Below are 22,297 nucleotides of genomic sequence, written 5' to 3'. Positions count from 1 at the left end.
ATGACTTGGTCTTTGGCGCTCAGACCTCGGGAAGAAACATAGCGGTGAATTTTGATAGATATGCACGAACAGGAGTAAAACTGAAACTGAAGTGAAGATAGATGAAGTTGGTCAGTCTAGACTGGTCCAGTCCAGTTGGATAACACAGGTTGAGAGAACCTGTCCAGGATTTTTTTTTTTTTTTTGTATTTTATATACGCTAATATTGCCAGAGGGAAATTACTTCTCTGCATTTAACCCATCCCATTGGGGAGCAGTGGGCTGCCATTGTGAGACGCCCGGGGAGCAGTGTGGGGTTAAGGGTCTTGCTCAGGGACCCAGAGTGGCAGTCTGTGGGAGTGGGGGATCGAACTCTCAACCTCAGGATTCAAAGCCCTATGGGACGTGGGCCGCCACTCCCCCGCTGATGAGCAAGCATGAAGCGACAGTGGAGAGGAAAAACTCCCCATTGGGAAGAACCCCTGGCAAAACCAGGCGGAGTAATAAAATTCTCATAAAATTTTAGCTACGATGGTCGAGGAGGGGCTGGAGGTGGGTTGAAACGGGGTCATCTGAATGAGTTCACACAGCGCATACCGCCTGTGCACTAGGTAGCAGATAAGTTGCGGATCGGAAGCCTTTTAAGATGAACTTTAGATGCTGATTTGCTTTTGTGGAGGTGTGGTTCAAAGCTGATTGGCTGTGTCGTAGGTGGATGTAGGCAATCTATCAGTTTTTTCAGTTGAACTTCTGCTTAGGCTCCATTTAAAATGTCCAGATCCAGTAGACAAAATTGAACTTCATTCCTTCGTGCTACCAGGCGCAAATTCAGAAAGCATTGAAGCTACTTGTGAAAGAGGATGTGTTTACTTGTAGACTATGCTTCTGAGTCTTGTTTCCATTTTTAAGTCTGTATTGATTTGCGACCTTTTTTTCCATATTGCATAAAATGCTTACCAACATTCAATAGTTTTAACCATTCAAAAGAACAGTTAGAAGGTAATACCGAGAAATACTTGTATGAGTTATCTTTTTTTTATTTTGTTTGATAAAGCTTTTTACATTTATGTAGATTATAGCTACCATTATACTTGATTGCACTGGATTGAATTGAAATCCAATTTAAGTGGATGCTCTATGTTTATTTGAAACATCCATCCTCTATAACTGATTAATCCTTGCAGGGTTAGGGTGGTGGCATTGCCTATGCGTAGAGGGAAATCCTGTTTGTAAAGCACTTTAAGCTGGATTTTGTCATACACTGGTGTTTAAATGGTAATGATGCAAACTAAATACACCCATTTTTAGTCTCATGTGTTTTAAAGTAAAGGAATTAGCAAGGAATATTTTAAAGTCATCAGAAAGGTTTGACATTATTTAGATTTATCATCAAAAATCCAGAAAAACAATATAATATTATGTTATATAAGAAAATAGGTTGTATTAGAAAAATGTAATGACTCTCTGTGCTGAGTTTAATAGTCTGTATTGCATTGCTTTTGAAAAGTATTGTCCCAGTCTTATTCACAAAGTAACTTAAGTCCTTTGATGGTTGCAGGGATGCATTTTCGTCCACAACTCCTTAACTGACATTGCTTTGGACATCTGTTAGGACAGAAATATCCTTTATTGTCTTACAATAGGGAAATTCACTGATCTTTTGTATGTTTTGCATTGCCTTGATTCTTGATCAGTGATGCAAGGTGCTCCGTTGCTGTTGTTACTAAACGAGCCTATACCATTAACCTTCCCAAACATTGACCCCACTCCTAAACTTAGCCATATAGCAGAACAATTATCACTGGAGAAAGTCTATTGTTCTACAAGCTATATAGGATGGATTTACAGATGAAACCAGATATTGAGTCTTATAAATAGACAATTGCTCCTAGCATGGAGCTAAATTGGTTGAAAAGTGGCTTATAGACAACAAAGAGAAGGTACTGAGGAGGCTATCACAGTCCCATGGGAAATTTATGGGCAGAGCTGAACGGGTGAGTGCATGCACTGTGACCTACAAACCTGACTCGGTTCCACCAGTTCTAATAGAAGGAATGGGTCCAGATTCTAGCAAACTATTTGTGATAATCCTGCAGAGGGACCGGCAAAGACTCTGCACAATACAGGCAGATTACACAGCAATTTTGCTAAACACTAATCTGGTCATTATTCTGGCTTCCAGCAAATAAGGATAATTTTGATAATCCTAACTCATTTCAAAAGGCCAGTTAGGATAACAGTTAAAAAAATAACATTTGCTGTATGTACACACCTGTTTTTAAGGGTTCAGTTTGCAATGCACTCCTTCATGTCTGGGGCTCAGTTAACCCTGTGGCCTTCAGGTTTCCACTCAGTCCTTTCAGTGCCTACCTGTTTTTAACTGAAGCTCTAACTAACACCACATACAGGTAATGAATTTTATTGTAAATATAAATATACATTTGTTTTGAGTTGATAAGAAGATGCTTTTCAATTCAATGTAGTTTATTTATATAGCGCCAATTCACAACACGTCATCTCAAGGCACTTCACAGTTTACCAGATCATCCAGTCAAATTGATTCAAATATTTCTATCTAAGGAAAACCAGTTGATTGCAACGACTCACTGATTCGAATCAAATCCCTCTCACTAAGAATGCTTGTAGCGACAGTGGAGAGGAAAAACTCCCTTTAACAGGAAGAAACCTCCAGCAGAACCAGGCTCATTGTGAGCGGCCATCTGCCGAGGCTGACTGGGGTTCCAGGAGACAATTTAGGCAAGTTTTATAAGTTTAGGCAACTTTTGATTTTTTTTTTCCATTTCATTTTATTGTAAACTTTTTTCTTATTGTTGTTGTTTTCCTTCTGATTAGCAAACAAAAGCAAACAACATCTTTATAATAATTCCCCCCTTATTACCATAGAAATAATGCTCTGGTACATTGTGGGTTACACAGATATTTGCTTTGTAATGTGTGTATGTATTGTAAAATGTCACTAAAGTGCAGGCTTGATTCTCAGAGTTTTCACAGAGAATCCTATCTTATCCTAGAAATGTCTGCTAAGGAGTCTAAGCCAAACCAATGGAGACAAATGAACCAACGCTAGAGTTCAGACATTGACCCAAGAAATGGTGTCACCTTACCTGGAGTTGCCATTGGTCTCTAATGAGCTGGATGCCGGTCGTTTCTGAGTATCCACAAAATATTAGGCTTTGATTGTTTGGTAGGGCGGACCCATTTAACATTGATGTGCTTGACGTCACATCCGCAGAAACAGCGGGCATAACTTCCTACCCGGAATACATTCAGGGTAATAGGCTTACAGATTCATCGGGGCTTAATTACTGAGGTGTCAGTCTGCTCATCAAATGATTTTGTAGTCATAACAGGTCAAATTAAAAGGCTAATTAGACATATATTTTTTGGTAAAAACTTACAACCTGTCTCTTTAAGAGGGATCTTTCTGGACTACCAACCTAAAATGAAGAGAGGTTGATAAAACCGAAGTGAAGGGAGAAGCAATGCCTCTGTTTTGGGAGGAAAGAAGAGTGTTAAAGATAACCTGGGATTGGATAATAATGCCAAGAGCGTTCTTTTGCCATTTTTTCATTTGTGTTTTTGTTTCTGCTTTTGCGTAGATGAAAAGGGAGAAGTGCTATGTGCAACTTTCAAAAGCCAGAAACTGAATGGCAGCTACATTTCTAGTGATCATTTAGGTTATGGATATTGCCATCATAATCTGCAATACAAAATACTTTCTCACCTCTTTTACCTTTTCCCTCTGCATAAATGGGGTACGGCTGTGTGTTAAGGTTAAAAAGAATGTTTATATTACAGGCCTTTCCAGTCGATATTGATAATTATTGATTATCATATTCAAATGTAATCTTTGAAAAGAGGTCATCCCTGTCACCTGCTTTGCCTAGTTTCTGTGTGAGAGGTTAAGAGGATAAGGCCAAGCCAGAGGAGTTCCCTTTGCCTACATCCCCCAGAAGTTAGTGCATTCTGGAACAGGGAAGTTACAAACCATTTAATCTGACATTTCTTTTATTAATATTGATCAAGTGTCTATCTGGACATATTTTCATTTTGATTTATGGCCCAGCCCTAATATAGGAACCTGTTATCTTGTCAAGGGTGTTTATTTAGGGTTTTTTTTTTTGCGACTATTTGAAATTCTTTTAAAATGTTCAATACTGAGAGAATTCTACAGTAGATAGATAATATTAAAATTAATTTTTCTGTAATATTTGTACATCTTTCAATGATTATTAAACATTTATCTGCTTATTTGTGTAAGCTCAATAGAACCCTGTTAGTATAGGCACACCTTTAACCTCATGTTAGCAGCCCTTTTCAGACCTAAGATGCTTTGGGAATAGTTTTTATCTTATTGAGGTAAAATTCTAATGAAAACATTATATTTCAGGAATATCTGTCTTTTTTTTTTTGCTAAATTATGTCGCTAACCTCCTTTTAAGATTATGTGTACATTTGGCCCTGTACTCCATTTAGAGTTTAACCCTATTGTGTCTTTTTTTTTAAAACTAATTCAAATCATACCGAAGAAAAACCAACTGAGACCATATTCCAAAATGCGTCCGTATGCATTGGGATGTGTGTGTGTGTGAGTTTGTATGTGTGATCACAGCTCAATCACATGATGCGTCACATTGCCTTGTCTGTTTCCATACCCACTCTCTTTCACTTCCTTTGGGTTACATCATGTCTCTGTTTCTCTCGTTTTTTTCTCCAGTCCTCTCAGTTTTTATAATCTCTTGTTTCCTTCTTTCCTTTTTAGACCCATTTCTTCTTTCCTACATCTTATCTCCTCTATCATCTCTCTGTGTTACCCTCCCTCTTTAGACACTACCCCCGAGTTGCACCTGTCTTAGATCAAAATATATCTTCCTTTCATTTCTCCCATGTTTGAAAATAGAAAAATGAAATGTAAATTAGTTGTGGTTAAACTATAAATGATATTACCGGTATTTCAATCGTCTTTTGGTTATTAGTCATTTAGTTGAATTCTTCACTCTTCATTTTACAGGTCGCTGTCCATTTCTTCTGCTGTTTATGTTTATTTTTCAAGTATGTTTACTTCCTATTCTAAATATATTTAGCATAGCTTTTTTATAATCATTCTGTGGACATTTTTCTTGCACTCCATACTTTTTCTCCAATTTCAAGAAAAAGTTCACACTGGTTGACTTCTGATCTCAGGTTATTTATTTAACAGCCTTAGCACACCTGGATAAACAAACAATTACTCATTTACAGGACTGACTGAATGCTTAGTAGGTTATTCAACTCTTTAATTCGAGTGTAGAGCAACTTTAGGTGCTACTGTTGAAGTTTTGTTAGGACATTAGCTAACCTTACCTTATGCTGAAGACAGAAGATTGTTTTAAAGTCAAGGCTAAGCTTGGTTTCCTTTACAGAAACTGCTCTTCCTTCCCAGCTTCTGCGAAACTTACTCTTATCCAAATGACCATTCTACCCCTTTTAGACTATGGAGACATTATATATAGGGTTGTTTGTGAGTCCAATCTATCAAAACTTGACCGTCTTTATCATTCCGCCATCAGGTTTGCTTTAAAGGCTCCTTTTAATACACACCACTGCACTCTGTATTCATCTATCAACTGGCCCTCCTTTCACAATCGACGCAAAATTCACTGGTTCATCTTCATTTACAAGACCGGCCGCTCACCACCTTATTTAGGTCACCTGCTGCAGCCAAAGCCTGTCACTTACAACACCCGGTCGTCTCTTCATCTAAAATTACTACACTACTTTTGGTCTTGCTTCTTTTCAATCTGCTGCTGCTCGTGACTGGAACGCTCTGCAAAATATTCCTAAACTGGATATACTAATTTCAATTTCATCCTTCAAAACAATTACATCATCCTTGTTCACAGACACGTGCAGCTGCTTCTTTACATGATCATTTTTGGGTTGTCTTTTTTTTTTTGTATTTTATATATGTATTAGTAATGTATTGTATTTATTTTAGCCTTACTTCCCTTTTCCTAAGTGGTTACTCCACTTGTCAGGCGGCCATTGTAAATAAGAACTTTTTCTTAATGACTTGCCTGTATAAATAAATGTTCCTCCATCTTCTGACACGCTTAATCCCAAGTGTGGTCACGAGGGGTGCTGGTGCGTATCTCCAGCTGTCAATGGGCGAGAGGCGGCATCCACCCTGGACAGGTCACCAGTCCATCACAGGGCAACACAGAGACAAACAGGACAAACAACCATTCACTCACACACTCACACCTAAGGAGAATTTAGAGAAGCCGATTAACCTAACAGTCATGTTTGTGGACTGTGAGAAGAAGCCAGAGTACCAGGAGAAAACCTACGAATGCTAAGGTTAAACATGCAAACTCCATGCAGAAAGACCCCGGGCCAGGCATCAAACCCGCAACCTTCTTGCTGCAAGGCAGCAGTGCTACCCGATGAGCCACTGAGGAGCCCAAAAAAAGCAAATGTATAATTAAATAATAACAATTTAGCCAAATAAAGGCACAATGACATACATTTTTATGGTTTACAAATTTTTCAGGAAGTCAGAAGACTAAAGAAGAGCCAGATTTGATCATATCGTTTATTAAGCTCCAAAGATGAATAGCTAACAACAACAAAAAACAAAGTTATGTGTAAATCTTAAAGGTATAGTGGAGGATGGTCTTTTTCTGGGTGGATCATCAAAATAAGTGGTCCTCCTAATTGTCAATAATTCTTGTGATATGTTTACGTAAGGCCATCCTACGTGTTTGTCCCCATCTTCACTTACTGGTGGCGAGTCTGACATGGTGGAAAGTTTTTTTATCTTTTGGAAAGTAAGCTTGTATGAGCGATGCAATGCAGCAACTTTTAAGCAGAGCGTGCACGAGGAGAAATGGGCCATACATGTTCTCGCACGCGTTTAATAGGTGTTCCCTCTCAGGAGCGGGTACAGGGTTGTGTGATTTTTTATTTTTAAAGTGGAGATGGCGGGTCTTTTTAAAAATCCTCCACTATACCTTTAAAATAGTTTGTACTAGATGTGAGTGTGGGGCGCACCAGGGGTTTCTCTCACCATAGCACTTCAAAGAAGCTGTTAATGATTTGATATGACAGCAGGAACTTATATTTTAATTTGTGTCTTTTTACTTTTCATCCATCCAGAGAAATCCACTCAGAAACGTGCAGCAATGTGTAGAAGTTCTCTTATATTGCTTCAGTTTTTCGGATCAGTGAACAATTTATAATCAGACAGCCATAGGTTACTGGGTCTGTGTGAGAAAGGGATAAGGTTGGGTTAGGGTTAGAATTTATAGTTGGATGAGAAAACCAGAGTCGGCCACCACTTGAGTTCATGTCAAAGGCGTTCTATAAGGATGAGGTCAGGAGTCCCGTACATTGGAACAGCCAAAATCATTGCTCTGGTGGTGTGACCCAATATACTGTGTTTCATTACTTTTCTAAAGAAATTCATCAAAAGAAACAAAAACACATGATGAAAAGTTTTGTTACTAATAGTGGCAAAGCAATTTATTAGGGTTAGGGTATTTTCCTTAATAAAATATGTGTAATTAAAAATGAGCTTATTTTGTTTAAGGTTATTAAGAAAGAAAACCAATGTAGAAAAAAAACTGTACAGGCGTGAATTATTTTCATCAAAAGTTTCTAATCTCATGCAACATTCAGGTTTGTTATGAAGGTTCCCAAGGTTTCCTCAGGGCAGAAAAGAAATATATACCCTTCAGCAAGTTCTGGGTCTGTCCCAGGTCCTGCTCCCAGTGCGATATTTCTGGAAAACCTCCACAGGGAGTCATCCATGGGGCAGTCTTATCACATGCCAGAACTCCTTCAGCTGACTCCTAGTGCTGTACTCCTAGCATTCCCCCTTTGTCAGTTTGACAACTGTGGCCTCAAACACAGAAGCGCTGACTCTTCATCCTGACATGCACTTTACTGAGAACTGCTCCAGTGATCACTGAAGATCATGGCCATTTGTGGAAACGACAAGTAGCATCAGGTCACTAATGTTCCACTGCAGATTGCAAAAGATCAACAGCCTTCCATGAAACACGTTTTTGATCTTCAAAGATTCCAAATAAGGAGCACTAAAGTGCTTCTGCACTCCGTAAAAACTAGCACATGCAAATAGTGGGCATGTTGCAGGTGATCTGCAAAGACTGTGTGTGCAATAAATAACGTGCAAAACCAGTTCAGACGCTTTAATTTAATAAAGAAATGCATAAAGATTGTAAGGATTTTTCACTTTTAAGGTATTAGTCTTTAACTAGCTGGTTTGCTCTTTGTCAAATTGTTTTTATGAGTTTCCTTCTCTGCATGAGGAGTTTTCAGAATGTAAACTAACTTGTATTTTCAGCCACAAACACATAAGATGAATAAGCTCTGTGACTGTAATAGAAATGAAAACCACAGTGGATCTCCGTCTGTGCAGTACACAGGTCCGATCCCAGCTGAGCGGGCGGGTGAGCTGGCCATGGGGGGAGGTCGCAGCGAGACCTCGGCTCTGAGCGGGGCAGGAGAGGCCCGGGGCTTGACCACTACCCAGAATTCCCAGCGACCCAACGCCTGCTGCTTTTGCTGGTGCTGCTGTTGCAGCTGTTCATGGTAAGAAACAAGCACACAACTACAAGCACACAACTACAAACCAATAAAATAGCGAGGTAGGAGAGAGATACAACAGCTCTTCCAGTCATGAATAAGAACAGCTCAAATATTCCTGTCAGCAGTGTATCTGTAACTGTAGCTGTGTTTGTCAGCAGGATCAAGAATCTGCACGTGCAGCTGATATTCCAGTGGAAGAAGTTGTTAATTAGCCTCTTTAGAAACCTCCCTGTCAAAATTTTAGACTTACTCAAGAGTATTATTCGTGGATTATTTTATTATTATAATGCCCTTTATTGCTGCAAGTGCAGAACAGAGACTTCATAAACTTACTTTTATTTGAAGAGTAGGGGTGTAAATCACACCCATCACAGCGATTCCATTTAGTATCAATTTCCTGACCCAACAATAAATCAATTAAAGCTGTAATATCGTTTTATTTGAGAAACAACAGCACATAACAGAAGTTGCAAAGTTGTGCTCCACCTAGGCCTATGAAAACCTCATTCACTGTGAAATAATAATGCCTCTGTGTTTACAAGAGTGTGTGTCTGCAAGCGGAAAGAGGTAGTGGCTAAATGAAGCGAGGTAGGAGGACAAAATAGGTTTAGCGCCACCGCACCACGGGAGTCAGAATTACGCCCAGGGGCAAAAGGATAAAACTAGACTGGAGAGGAAAAAAAGAAAAACTCAATTGATACTCTTGTGGACATGTCGATGCATCGGATCGTCGGCTGTTGGATCGATGCATCAATACAAAACGATTATTATTTACACCCCTATTGAAGAGGTGCGCTGGCTGCAGTTTTCTAGACCATTTTTAATTATCTAAGAACTACATTTACTAGCATGCAGATTTATAACAGTATGAGAAGCATGACAATAATGTCCCGTTCTTGAAATCTGAAAGTCTTACAAAGTGTGAAGGAAAACGTTAATTTTACGAAACAATAAAGTCAGAGTTTATTTACATGTCTTTAAATAAAACCTGAGTCTACCACACTGACTAAAACTCTTAGGCCAAAGCTGCTTTGTGTGAAACTGAACTGTGACTTTAATGAATTATATCCAACCAAGATCAAGTCACAGGGGTAGAAGATCCGGAATGAAAATCCCAACGTCTCTTCCCCCAATGACAAAGTCCAGCTGATTCTAAGGTGTTTCTTGCCCAAAAGGGAGGCTTAGACTCCCGTTCTGGGTCCGTGTTGGACTCTTCCCCCAGTCAGACATGCCCTGTAAACATTGAGAGGAATCCATTAAAGGTTTTTTTTTTTTTTTTACGGCACTAGTGGCTCATTTTTATGAACGGTAGGCTGACAGAAAAGGGGGTATAAGAGACATGCGGCAAAGGACCAGGGGTCCTTTGAGACATACATGTCTGCTGCAAAGAGAGAGGTTGGCGCATGACATGCAGCAAATGACATATGGCCACATGTCAGATTCAAACCCAGGTCATCCGCGTCGAGGACTAAGGCCGCCATACATGGGTCTAGGGCTGGGAGATAATTCAATAACGATATATATCGATTGATAGACGTGTGGCGCAATAGAAAAAAAGAGGGTCGATAAAAGTTCGATAAAAAAGAAACGCAGTTTTCCTTCCTTCTCATTGTAGCCTAGCATGTAGGTTTATGCTAGTCGCTACTTCCTCCCAACCAATCACAATCGCGGACCCAGGCACGCCGTCACCAAGCCCCGCCCTCTCAAACCACAACACAGAGCACATGAAGATGTCGCAGCAAGGAGAGGCGGAGGAAATTGTTTCAAAGAAGGGTTTTTGTAGTTCGGCAGTCTGGCAGTATTTCGGTCATGGCAAGTCGGACCAAAAACAAACCACAATCATCTGTAAAATGTGTCGGGAACCAGTGAAAATGAAGTCTGATAACACAACCAACTTTTTTTTTTTTTTTATCATCTCAGCCGCTCACACCCGCAGGAGTACGAGCTGTGTAGGCCTCGGCGCGGCTCTCCTCCGAGGAATCTTCGGGAATTTCGGGAAAATATATACATATTTTCAGTTCTGGGCATTTTCCCACGTAGTTCTAACAATTGAGAGAAAAATGCTGAGGGGCCAGCAACTTCAAAGTAATAACTCAGGTTAAAGCAGGAAACGGAGGCGGCGGCGGCGGTGGGGCGGCATTTATTTATTTGTTATATTTATTTTGGTCACTTTTCTGGTCACTTTAGTTTATTCTTTGTCAGTATTTAATAACATAACCCAGGTCTCTTAAGTTATTTTTCTTTAAAACAATTCTGTTATGGTTAAAAAAGTTGGTTAAATAAAGATTTAATTCCAAGTCTGTGTTTGTGTTTTTTATTAAAATTAAATCATTTAGCAATATTATAAAAAGTCCAGGCAGAGCTGCACATAAAATATGGTTTCAAATCTTTTCTATAATTATCGATATCGATCAATATGCATTTTTTTTTATCGATAAGCTTTTTTTCTATATCGACCCAGCCCTAGCGCCACCGAAGGATGCCCCAACCATTATAGGTTTTAGTGTCAGTTGTGGCTTTGTTGGATTGCAAAATGTCTGATGGTTGTCCACAAAAAGAGGCTGCTTCCTGAGCCTCTTAACTCTACCACCATCAGAAACTTACTGAAAGGAAGTTAGGTTCACTAAAAAAGCTGCACGCTGTGGTTTGCAGAAGCTGCAGATTATCTGTAATCAAGACGTTATCTGAAAGAGGCTCTAGTTGTTGGTTTGCGCTTTTTTTGTCAAACAGAATATCTAAGGCAAGCTTAAATAATCTAAATTTATCTGCATCCATTAAAGAGGCTTTTCACAGGTTTGCGCAAGTTCCTTCCGTAGAACCTAGTTAAATTAATGCAATATGCAGAGGAAGTAGTTTTAGATGACTAAGGTTGGGTGATATGTACATTTCCAACCGATTCTTAAGCCCAACAAATGACAGTGGTTGTGCAGATGACTTTGCGGTCAAAGACGAGGACACCTTCAGAGTGCGTTTTCTGTACCACTTGTAATATTGTTAACCACCTGCGCTTTCTGCTAAAACCTGCTTATTTTCTTGTCAAAAATAAATATGTTTCATCCAACAGGAATCGTTTCCTCTTTTCCAGTTGTTCTGACTATGAGACATTTTAGGTTTTTGATCGTTAGTCGTTTGTTTATCTGAATGCCTAAAATAGGTCAGACTGAAAACTGGGGCTGAGATTTTAAATTTCTTTAAGCAAAGTGCACAGCTTCACTGGAGCAGGGAATGTTCCTTTTTATTTATTTTTTGCTGTTTAATTTTATATTTGTTGTGTTAAAATCAAATCCGTAACAGACTGAGCGGCCTGTAAAAGCGTGTAAAAAGCTGCAGCTGGAAGGAGTTTTTGTTTACCATTGGGTTTTTCTTTTTTTTTCTTTTCGTTTTGTGAAAGAGGCTCAAGTTTGTCAGTTTGTCATTCTGGCTTTCAGCAGTATATATAAATCCTGCTGAGAAGTAGTTTTTAGAAGCAAATCAAAAACCAATGTCCAACAAGTTTCGGTTTCTAGTTCAAAGACAATTTTCTCCATTGTAATCTTTACAGACAGACATGTTTTAAGCTATATTGTAGAGGTTTCCTGTCATTCTCTCATTTAAGCTTCTGCAGTAGAGTCACTATACAGCATATTTTAAAACCACACCTGTTTAATCATAAAAAGTCAGTAAAAATAAGATTCACAGCAGTCAAAACCCATGCAGTTATATCTTAGTAGTTCCCAAAGGTATTCCAATTATTTATTTGTAGCTTGCTCTCAATTACACACAGACACACAGAATGGAAGTACAGACACTTGTAACTACTGCTTTCAGCTGCTGTTAACATATCTGTGGCTTATGTTGTCATTAAATGGGATAATAACTTCATTGTGTGTAAGTGTGCATGTGTTTGTAGTTCTAAAAGCAATTATTACCTTGTAAGCTGTGGTTGAGTGTTTTTTTTTTTTGGGTGGGGTGTGGTGTGTGGGTGCGTGTGTGTGTGTGTGTGTGTTTCCTGCCTGAAAGCCGTTTTTATCATGTCAGTCTCACTGTCAGGAATGAAGAGGAGAGACGGAAAAGGAGAAGGAGGAAGAGAATATCGCAGGACACCAAGATGGAAACCAAACTTGAAACTTGGTAAGAGTGCATTTCTTCTAAATACAGATTTGGTTGGAGTCACAGTACCGTTTTCTTCTTTGCATTGTAAACATTTAAGCGGGGTTTTTTTTATGCTGTTTGGAAATAATAAAAAAAAAAAAATACAGAACTTTAAAACTTTAGAAGAAGTTGAACAATCCGAGTTTCTGCAGCCTTGCAACTGTTGCCAACACGCAACTTCCTTTATTACTGCTTTCAATGGGGACTTCAGATGTTGATGCTGACAAGGATTCCCATAGATGTTAGTGTAGATTTTGCTTAGCTAGAATGACGGCTGTTAAACGCTGCAAATTGTCTCTTCTTGAATCTATTTTTGCCTCTGTGGCCAAAACATAGATTTAGAGCAGTTTCAATTAGAGTTAATGAAAGTACAAGGACATACTGCCCGAAAATGTATTAATAGAAGAGCAATAAAACAGACAAAATGCGTTGAATGAATACTTGCTTTAATATATTGTTAAAGTTTAAATATCTGATCATTAAAAATGCAAAGTCCAGAAGGTTCTTTCAAAAATGTTTTCACAACATTTATGAACCAAAACATAGCTTTTTGTTTTGTTTTGTTTTAGTTAGTTGGTGTTTTGCTGCACTAAAGGAAAAGGTTATGCTTTCAAATGTAGAAACCAGTCATTCTGAATAATTTGAACCAGTCTCCAGCTTTTTTAAGCCATAGTGTAGTTTACCATTTTTACATTTTTAATAGGTCACAATCGCATCATGGATTTAGATTAAATGCTGCCCATATGCAATGTCTGGGCCTCTTCTGGTCCTGACATGGTTTCCTTAAAAAAAAAAAAAAAAAAAAAAAAAAAAAAAAAGAGGTCCATTCTTGGCTGCAACTGACATTGATTTTCCCATATTGTTCATTTGTTGATTATTTTTCCATAAATTAGAAAGTAAAAGCTGCGCTCTGGGAGGTTTTCACTGAATCTGAAACAGTATAAGTTAAATTTGAAGAGTTCTGGATAGAACATATTTCCTGAGAAAGAAGGTTTTTTCTTCTCCTATGCAAAATATACACTTATTTAGTAAAGATTTGGTTTGTTTACTGCTCTGAGGGTTTTTTTTAAGTAAATTATATGTAATTTGAGTAATCAATTAATTGTTATTAATTCCATTAATTATTTCAGCTCTGACCAAGTTTATTTAATCATAAAATATTAAGAAAGTTCAGATTATCTTTATTTATTTTTTGCCCTTTTTTAACTCAACATTTTTCATCTTCTTTTGATGTAAATTTTATTTCTGAATTGAACTAATCTTATCATAGGCATAAGAAATATTTTGGCTTAATTTCTTTAGTTTTTGTGTTTTAATGGTTATACAGCATTTCAACATAAGTCATTCTTAAATTCAAGATTTGGGCTCATAAGCTGTAATTTTTTTTTTTTACTTTTCCACTGCAAGCGGTCTCCTCCATGCATACAGACCAGCTGATATGTGTCTTGGCATCATTCAATGCGAGCACACAGTTTATGCAAACATCAACAAATCCCTGGCATAATTCTGTCGCAATATTTGACCACTCTTCTAGAGAGAAATGGTAAATTTTTTTCTTTTTTTTTTTTTGTTAGTTGGTTTCATGTTTCTGACACTACTTTTGAGCATTGTCTGCTCCACGTTTCTCCCAAACCTGTTTCTAATTATTCCTCTCAGTTATCCTATCCACATTGCGCAATTAGCCATCTGGCAGCAATGTCACTGTGGTCCAGAAGAACAGTCAGTACTTTATCAAGCCATTTCACTTTTCTCCAAACAGCTGCAAATTTCAGTAAGTTGATCAATAATTTCCATTTTCTGCAGGCAATCTTTACTTTGTTGTCATTTGTTCAGATGTCAGTAAAAGCTCAATTTTTGCAAATACAAGAAAATAACTTAAACTGTTGGCGAGGTCTGTATTGTCATGCAGTGTTTGATGTAAATATAATAATAAATTATATATAATTTTTTATATATATATATTAGGGTTGTCAAAAGTATCGATACTCAAAAAAGTATCAATACTGAAAAGTTGTATCCGGATACAATACTCATTTTCAAAAGTATTGATACAGTGCTACCACCAGTGGCACCTAAGCAGTCATTCATCTTATGCGCGGATTTGAGGAAAATGCACTTTCTGAACACTGTGTGATTGAATAATTATGTGCACTTTTCGGTTTCAGACATTTTTCTGTAACAGGTGCAGCTGCTGAGAATTATTTTTGTTTTTTAACTGGTTTGGTTTGTGTCATTGTTATGTGTGCAAAGCATAGCCAGGTAAGGAACACTTTATTTTAATTCTGCAAGTTTTTTATCAAGCTTACTTAATTTTGTGTGCAGCATACAACCTCAAAATATTGTTTATTGTATTTATTTATCTATTTATTGTATTTTTTTTTTATCCTTGTGGTATCGAAAATGACATCGAGTATCGAATATTTTACTTGGTAACGGTATCGAGCTGAAAAGTTTAGTATATATATATAATTAATATAATAACTGTACATTTTGACCTGTTGCTGTTGATCATCTCCATTAGATTGCAGAGCAGCCATCAAAACCCATATTTGACAAATGTAAATATCAGTTTCTTTAGACCCTTAGTTCCATGAACTAATATTCTACAAGGACTCCCTGTTGATGTAAAAGTATTTTTTTTTTCTTTTAAATCAATTAAAACCAAAACAAACATGAGATGTCCCGCTCTCTGTCCCACAGCCCCAAACCCTCGGTGGAGGAGATCCGGATGTGGTCTCAGTCGTTTGACAAGCTGATGAGGAACCCAGCAGGTCGAAATGTTTTCCGGGAGTTCCTACGAACAGAGTACAGCGAGGAGAACATGTTGTTCTGGCTGGCCTGTGAAGACCTCAAACAAGAAATCAATAAGAGTGCCATTGAGGAAAAAGCTCGGTCCATCTACGAAGACTATATTTCTATATTATCGCCAAAAGAGGTAAAGTTTGCTTCTGGAAACCTAAAAACAACTATTTAGTTTCACTACTGCTTGTTCTGACCGATGTTGTCGAACCGCAGCACTGAGAAGAACTCCTTAGTCGGATGCTTCACAATCGGTGGCTTTGATGTGCCGCTGTTCTGAGCATGCTCAGTGATCGCCCAGTCCTGATTGACCCAATGATTATCGGGTGTTAGAGGAAGAGATGTGCCTTCCATGTGAGGAGTGGGAGGAGGCTAGCCTTCTTTACTACACTGATTTGTCTGTGTGTTCGTATGCGTGTTGGGAGCCTCCGGCTTCTCTTGTCAGGTTCCATCACTAGCTCATCAGAATGTGTTGACATGTTAGTGTATACATGTACGCCACCGCGTGTGTTTGTACAGTGTGTTTACAGGAGGCTATAAATTGCTCCCCATCACCTTCTGGCACTAAAGACTTTTTTTATAGACGCACACACATACCAACACGCACTAAAACATAGAGAGATATCCAGCCATGCGAGTTTGGCACGGAGGAGGCAGGCCAGGCTGTCTGTCTGCACATCTGACCTTGGTACGATGCCTATCTCTCTTCTATTTGTGGGTTTGTGTGTGTGTGCATGTGTGTTTGGGTTTGTGTGAGTTAGAGGGACACAGAGTCTTCCCTAAATAAGAGCAGAGGGGAAGCATAAGAGAAAGCTTGTCTTTCTATAAATATCTGCTGGTGCCTGCAGGGCTTCTGTGTGTGTGTTTGTGTGTTTTACAGGGCTTCTCTGTGTACTTTTCCCTCTATGAGAGCTGATTAATAAAACATCTGAGTGAGTACAAAATGTCAGACGTAAACCTATAGGGTCAGCTGTTGTTGGATAAAAACGGATTCATGTACGGTGATGTGAAAACCGATTTGCTTCCTCCAAGATTCTTTTTTGTTTTAACTCATAAACAGTGATAGACCATAGACAGTGATAACCTGAGTAAATCCAAATATTTTACATAAAGATATCATTTATTAAGGGAATGCTTTCTTAACCAATGTAGCCCTTTGTGATAACATAATTGACCCTAAAGCTGATGGCTGGTTGAGCAACACTTGGCTGCGAAAAACGGCAGTCATTTTAAAACTGGCAATGTGGCTTTTCATTCATTCTGTGGGGAATTTGGCCCAATTTTCTGTAAAATTGCTTTAAATTGGACCAACTAGAGAGTTTTTATGCATAAATGGACTGTTTGGGGTCATGGAACAGGATCCCAGATGGACTGAGTCTGGAATTTAGGCCGTTCCATACTCATTCATTTCTATTAATGACCCATTCAGAGGTGGATCAGCTGATAAACTGAGATCATCGATCTGAGTTTGGTTGAGCTCAAGGTCAAATACTGATTGATTAATTTTTTTACTAGGTAGCCAAAAATGTTTATGTATTATTGTAAAATCTTCAAGTCCTGAAGCAGCAATGGCAGTCCCTGACCATCACACTGCCACCACCATGTTTGACTCTGGGTGGGATGTTCCTTTTAAATGGCCTTTTAGTTTGATATTAACTGTTACGTTCCCTTCTGGAAAGTTAAACTTTCGGGTCATTAGTTCTCAGAATATTTTTCTAAAAGACCATTAAGTGATTTTTGGCAAAAGGGAATTTTTCTTTTTAAATTGCAGTTCTTGGCTTGGAACCCAAGCATAGATGCAGTATCCATCCGTTCTCTAACTGTTGATACTTATTCTTGATATGTTCCATTTATTCATTATTTATCCATGTTGTCCCAAAGTTGAAACAACTAACGCTCTTCTATTAATTTATTTATTTAGACTTAAGAATGTTATTTTTTTTTTGTATGTTTTTTTTTTTTTGTGTGAAATTAATTTCTTACATTCATTCATTCATTGTTTTGTAAATTACAGAACCAAAAATTTTTTTTCATAGTTTAGTTTTTCTAATTTTAGCTTTTAATTTTTTTTTCTTTCAAATATTTCTTTTTCAGATTGAGTTTTACAAAATGCATACTTTAATATTATGCAGATTTTCCGTGCTTTCCTCTGAAGTGAGCAGCAAAGATACGTTTCTATTGGTCTGCTTGGACATTAGCAGCGTTTTTTATTCTATCTGGCTGTAAGTGAGAAGAATGTTATCCGTGAGACGCAGTTGGGAAAACAAATGCTATTTGAAACTACAAAAATAATTTTAAAAATTGAAAAAAGTTTGAAAACAAAATATAAAAGAATTTAAAAAATCTGAGAAAACAGTAAAGTTACTCTCAAAAACTATTTTGTTTTAGACATTTTGTAAAGTATAATTTCTATCTGCCTTCTTTGCTTGCAACAATAATGGAACAAAATCAATTAAATACTTTTTTAGATCTTTTAACTAAAGGCTTAGTTTTTCTATAAAGAAGAAATCGATTGTTAAATAGGCTCTGATTTAGATGTATTAATTTAAGAATGTAGATTTTTTTAATAAAACTTCAAAATCAACATTTCATTTCACTTAATTATCATTAAGGTTTTTTTTTAAGTATAATTATTTATTTCAGTTTTGTGTTATTTGAATTAATAGTTTGACTTTACCATTTTCTTTAGGGGAAAGGTATGTAAGCTTTCAAGCACAACTGTATATATATTCTATGTTGTTATATCACAACATTGCATATCCAAAAGGGAATAAGAATAAATGTAAACTTGTTACTCACATCCCTGTACTTTCATAATAATGCTGTGGGTAGTAGTATACTCACTGCTAGAAAATATTTGACATAGCCCCGCTCCAAATAATAGATAAGTAGATAGAAAAACAAAGAGACAGGCAGCCTTTCTTCTTTTCTTTATAACTCTTTCTGATAATTTTCCTAAATATGTTCTTCTTTTATTCAAACCAATTGACAAAGCATCTGTTCCTAAAATCAAAAAATCAAAACCCAAGTTATCCAGCTGTATTGTTTGTATTCAAACAAAAATAAAACATTATTTCTGTGTTTCTAGCATTATAAAGCTTGTTTCTTTCTGACATGTAAGCTGAAAACCAGACAGTAGGTATTAAACACATGCAGGTAGTGGCATCACTCATGACCTGATCAGAAAATTGCAATTTGAATAAAGATTCTCCCTGATTATTTTAAATAAAGGATTTAGAACAAATGTTTCTTTTATACGACCGTTCAATGATAAATTAAATAATTTAACATGATTTCTTCTATCTTCGCTAAATTAAACTTCTTTCTATCCAGGTCAGTCTGGATGCCCGGGTTCGAGAGGTGATAAACAGGAAGATGCAGGACCCCACACCTCACACTTTTGAAGACGCTCAGCTGCAAATCTACACGCTGATGCACAGGGACTCCTACCCACGATTCCTCTCCTCCAATATCTACAAAACCCTGGTTCAGGGCGGGTCCCGCACCTCCTCAGAATCCTAGTCCCCGCCGACCTCCATGCTGCCTCGTATTCCTCGGACAGGACGTACCGGAGCATTTCCCCTCCTCTGTCCGACACTCCTCTTCCATTTCAGTTTTATTACTGCCACATTTTTACCCTCTTTTAAACTATCAGTTAAATATATTTCCCTTTTCTTTTTTTCCTTACCTTTTTCTATCTTTCTCCATGCCAAAAGACCCTTGACAATGACTAGAATAGAATAAATGTTCTGCAAACAGAAGTGGAGAAAGTTAGAATCACCCAACATATATGACCATAGATGCACTTAAATGATCAAGATTTAATTTTTTCAAAATGCAGTAAAATGAGTTTTTACTCGTGTTTACAGGTCAAGATTTAGTTTTCACCTCTTCCTCGTTTTTTTTTTATTTATCTATCCTCCACCTTTCTCACCTCAGCAGAAAATAACCGGAAAAGGAAGCATTCCTGGATATTTAAGTATTTATCAGTAAGGATCTACTGTTATGTGGAGATGTACTTGACTACTTTGTGAGAGTCTGATGCATTTCAAGAGGAAAAACCTTCATCTGTGCCATGAACTTTCAGTGGGTTTTTACTGACATCACCCTGCCTTTTTTGTTACACTCCAGTCACCTTAAAAAGCCAATCAGAGGTGGACTCCCCAGACTTTCAGCCCTATTTTTCCCTCCAGCGGGGGCCTCTTCCCGAGGAACAATGGAAAGGTGAAAGAAGTCGGATGTTTATCATTCCCCTTATTTCTGCCGTTTTTCCTCTGTTCAACTGGAAAAACCAAGGGTGCTCCCTCCATCTCCCGCTAAAAAACACTTATTTACGTTCTGGATCAATTGTTTCCCTCCTGTCATTAACAAACAGATGAAGGAAGGCTGACATTCCTTCCAACTACTGATTTACAAAAAGACGTCAAGTCTATTTTTTAAGAGAAAACTCTATAAGGAACAATTTTATTATATTTTTATTTGTTTTGGGTTTTTTTTTGTTTTTCTCCTACCGAGTCCCTTTTCTGGATATTATTATATTTTGCAAGCAGAGGAATGTTCCTCTGAGACTGTACTGATCTCCACCCAACATACAGACAGACATCACCGCAATAAAACACTGGAATCCAAACAACAGGCACACACTGACAATATTAGAATCACTCTACTTACAGGGGTTGTTCACTAATCAGTCATAATGTTGTCTAGGGAATAATTATCAGCAGGGTTTAAGTAAAAAAAAATTACAAAGTGAAGAAAAAAAAGCCTGTGCTGAAACAATATAACTTATCGAACTTTTCTTCCTGGTTTCTATTTCCCTCACAGCTGCAGTCAGTCTCAGGTTTTCCTACTTCAGCTGTGAGTTTATTCAAGTTAAAATGGATGTTTAGGCACCAGATGACCAGTTGACTCAACTTCCCCACAAGACCAAACCAGCTATTTACAGGAACAGACGTGTTTAGTTCCTGAAAAGACTGGGAGAAATGCTGGCATAGAATAAGTTAGCTCAGATTTGACCAAAGTTTCCTAGCAGGACTCTGGGATTTTTTCTAATCCCAGCATTAGTGTTGAAATAACATTGCTTGTTTCTAAAATAGCTGTGTGTTTTTTTTTTTTCTTTTTTTCGTTTTTTTTTTATCTTACTCCCAGAAGTTAGAGCATTGTTATATTCTAGACTGATGCAAATGAAGTCCAACAATATAATATTCCTTTGCTTTAGCAGGGATTAGAAGTGCCAGATTGGATGCTAACTGCAGCACTGTTACTAAGCTGGGCTCTTGTCTACTAATCATTCAAATTGAACCAAGTTTATCTTTTCATTTTTTCTCCTCCCTGAAAATAATGCTGACCGAAGCAACAGGACAGCAATTAGAAAGAAATGGGGTGGAAAAAAATGTGTGCTTTATTTTTAGCATTGTAGAAAAAAGCTAATTTGCTCTTATGTTCTGTTAGTTCTCAAGCAGATCTTTCAAATATTCTAAATTGAAGACAATGCCTTATGAGTAATTTATTTGAACAGATGCTAAATTGTGCAGATTGTTGGATATGATAGTAGATAATTAGTGTGAAGTTTGGCAAAAATATACATAACTGAGCATAATATACAGTAGATGGCTAGTGTAGTGCTCAGAGCACGTGTCTCAGTATGTGTGGAATTAGCATCGACAGGCATTCCTTGGGTAGAGCTCATCCTCGGTGTATTAAGAGCAGAGATGCGTAATTTCAGTCCAGAAAGTAAAAACCCTGCGTGTTTCCTTGATCCTGTTAACATAAGCAGTTGTTTATCTCCAAGTCTGTGTTGTAGAGCTAGATATGTAAATGGTACAAACTCATCTCTGTTAAAGATTTTTACTTTCTGGACCTTGATTACCCAACACTGCAAGACCAGAGGTATTTTGAACCAAATTAGGGACGAGAGTCATAAGTGGGTTTCATATATTAGCTGCAGAAGCCCTTACTTCTAAGGGTTGTTTTCTCTCAAAGTGGCCATCAGCAGTGCTGTGAAAACCTCTGAGAACATTTTGACAGTATTTAAATGCCTAAAAATGCAATCACATATTAGCTGAATAACCTCCCAGAGCAAAATGTAGAGGTCTGAGGCTGATATGATAGAGTATATTAAATGGTGGCATGATTTTGCATGATTTCTATTATTGGTCACTTTCTTTTTTCACGTTTCCCACTGCAGTGTGATCCCTTCTGCACAGATATCTGACAGGTAAAGCCAGCAGTGATTTCTCTGCTTCATGGCTCATTCACTTAGCTTTTCTGCACTTGTTCCAAGATCTTTCCATCTTTGAGAGCAGTAAGGTCTGCAAGATGATGCAGTGACTGATCAGATCATCAAGCGTCAGTTAACTAAATAAACGATTGAACTCTCTTAGCTAAAAATGTCACCAAAATAAAAATGAAACACAGTCCCTGTAAGTATAGTTATTCCAATATTTACACACACACATACACCAGGGTAGCCTACCTGGGCACTGATGCTGCTGACCTCTGTAACCTCTCACCTTCGACCACGCCACTGTCTGATGCCCACTTGGATGCCTGCTCCTGATTGGCTGCAGGAGGCCGCAGGGCTGATCTGTGGTTGGTCAGTTTCAGGAAGAGGGGTGGGAGAAAAAATCCCAGGTGCAAAAAAAAAAAAAAAACTTGATGAAAAAGCTGATATACAAAATAAACAAAGAAAAACAAAGTAACTATTGTATGAGACGGTATGCGTAACCCCAGTGCTTCATGGGAAATTATTATGGGGAGAAAAAAATGATTGGTG

At 37.8% G+C, this 22,297-nt stretch overlaps 1 protein-coding gene across 5 annotated transcripts in view; it reads left to right on the top strand.

Moving 5' to 3' along the window:
• Positions 1–20,994, top strand: part of rgs19 (regulator of G protein signaling 19) — a 52,393-nt gene extending 31,399 nt beyond the window's left edge. For 4 of the 5 annotated variants that reach the window (XM_038309359.1, XM_038309362.1, XM_038309361.1 and 1 more), the window contains 4 exons: positions 8,423–8,595; positions 12,610–12,702; positions 15,424–15,658; positions 18,856–20,994. In XM_038309359.1, the coding sequence (XP_038165287.1) occupies positions 8,423–8,595; positions 12,610–12,702; positions 15,424–15,658; positions 18,856–19,044 (690 nt within the window). In that variant the 3' untranslated portion in view covers positions 19,045–20,994. The remainder of the gene's footprint in view (positions 1–8,422; positions 8,596–12,609; positions 12,703–15,423; positions 15,659–18,855) is intronic. The other variant, XM_038309360.1, reaches the window with a different exon arrangement.
• The last annotated feature ends 1,303 nt before the right edge of the window (positions 20,995–22,297 follow it).

Source organism: Cyprinodon tularosa, unplaced genomic scaffold (assembly GCF_016077235.1).
Source record: "Cyprinodon tularosa strain WSP-4 unplaced genomic scaffold, ASM1607723v1 ctg66, whole genome shotgun sequence".
NCBI lineage: Eukaryota > Metazoa > Chordata > Actinopteri > Cyprinodontiformes > Cyprinodontidae > Cyprinodon > Cyprinodon tularosa.
This window is presented reverse-complemented; position numbering and strand designations above follow the sequence as displayed.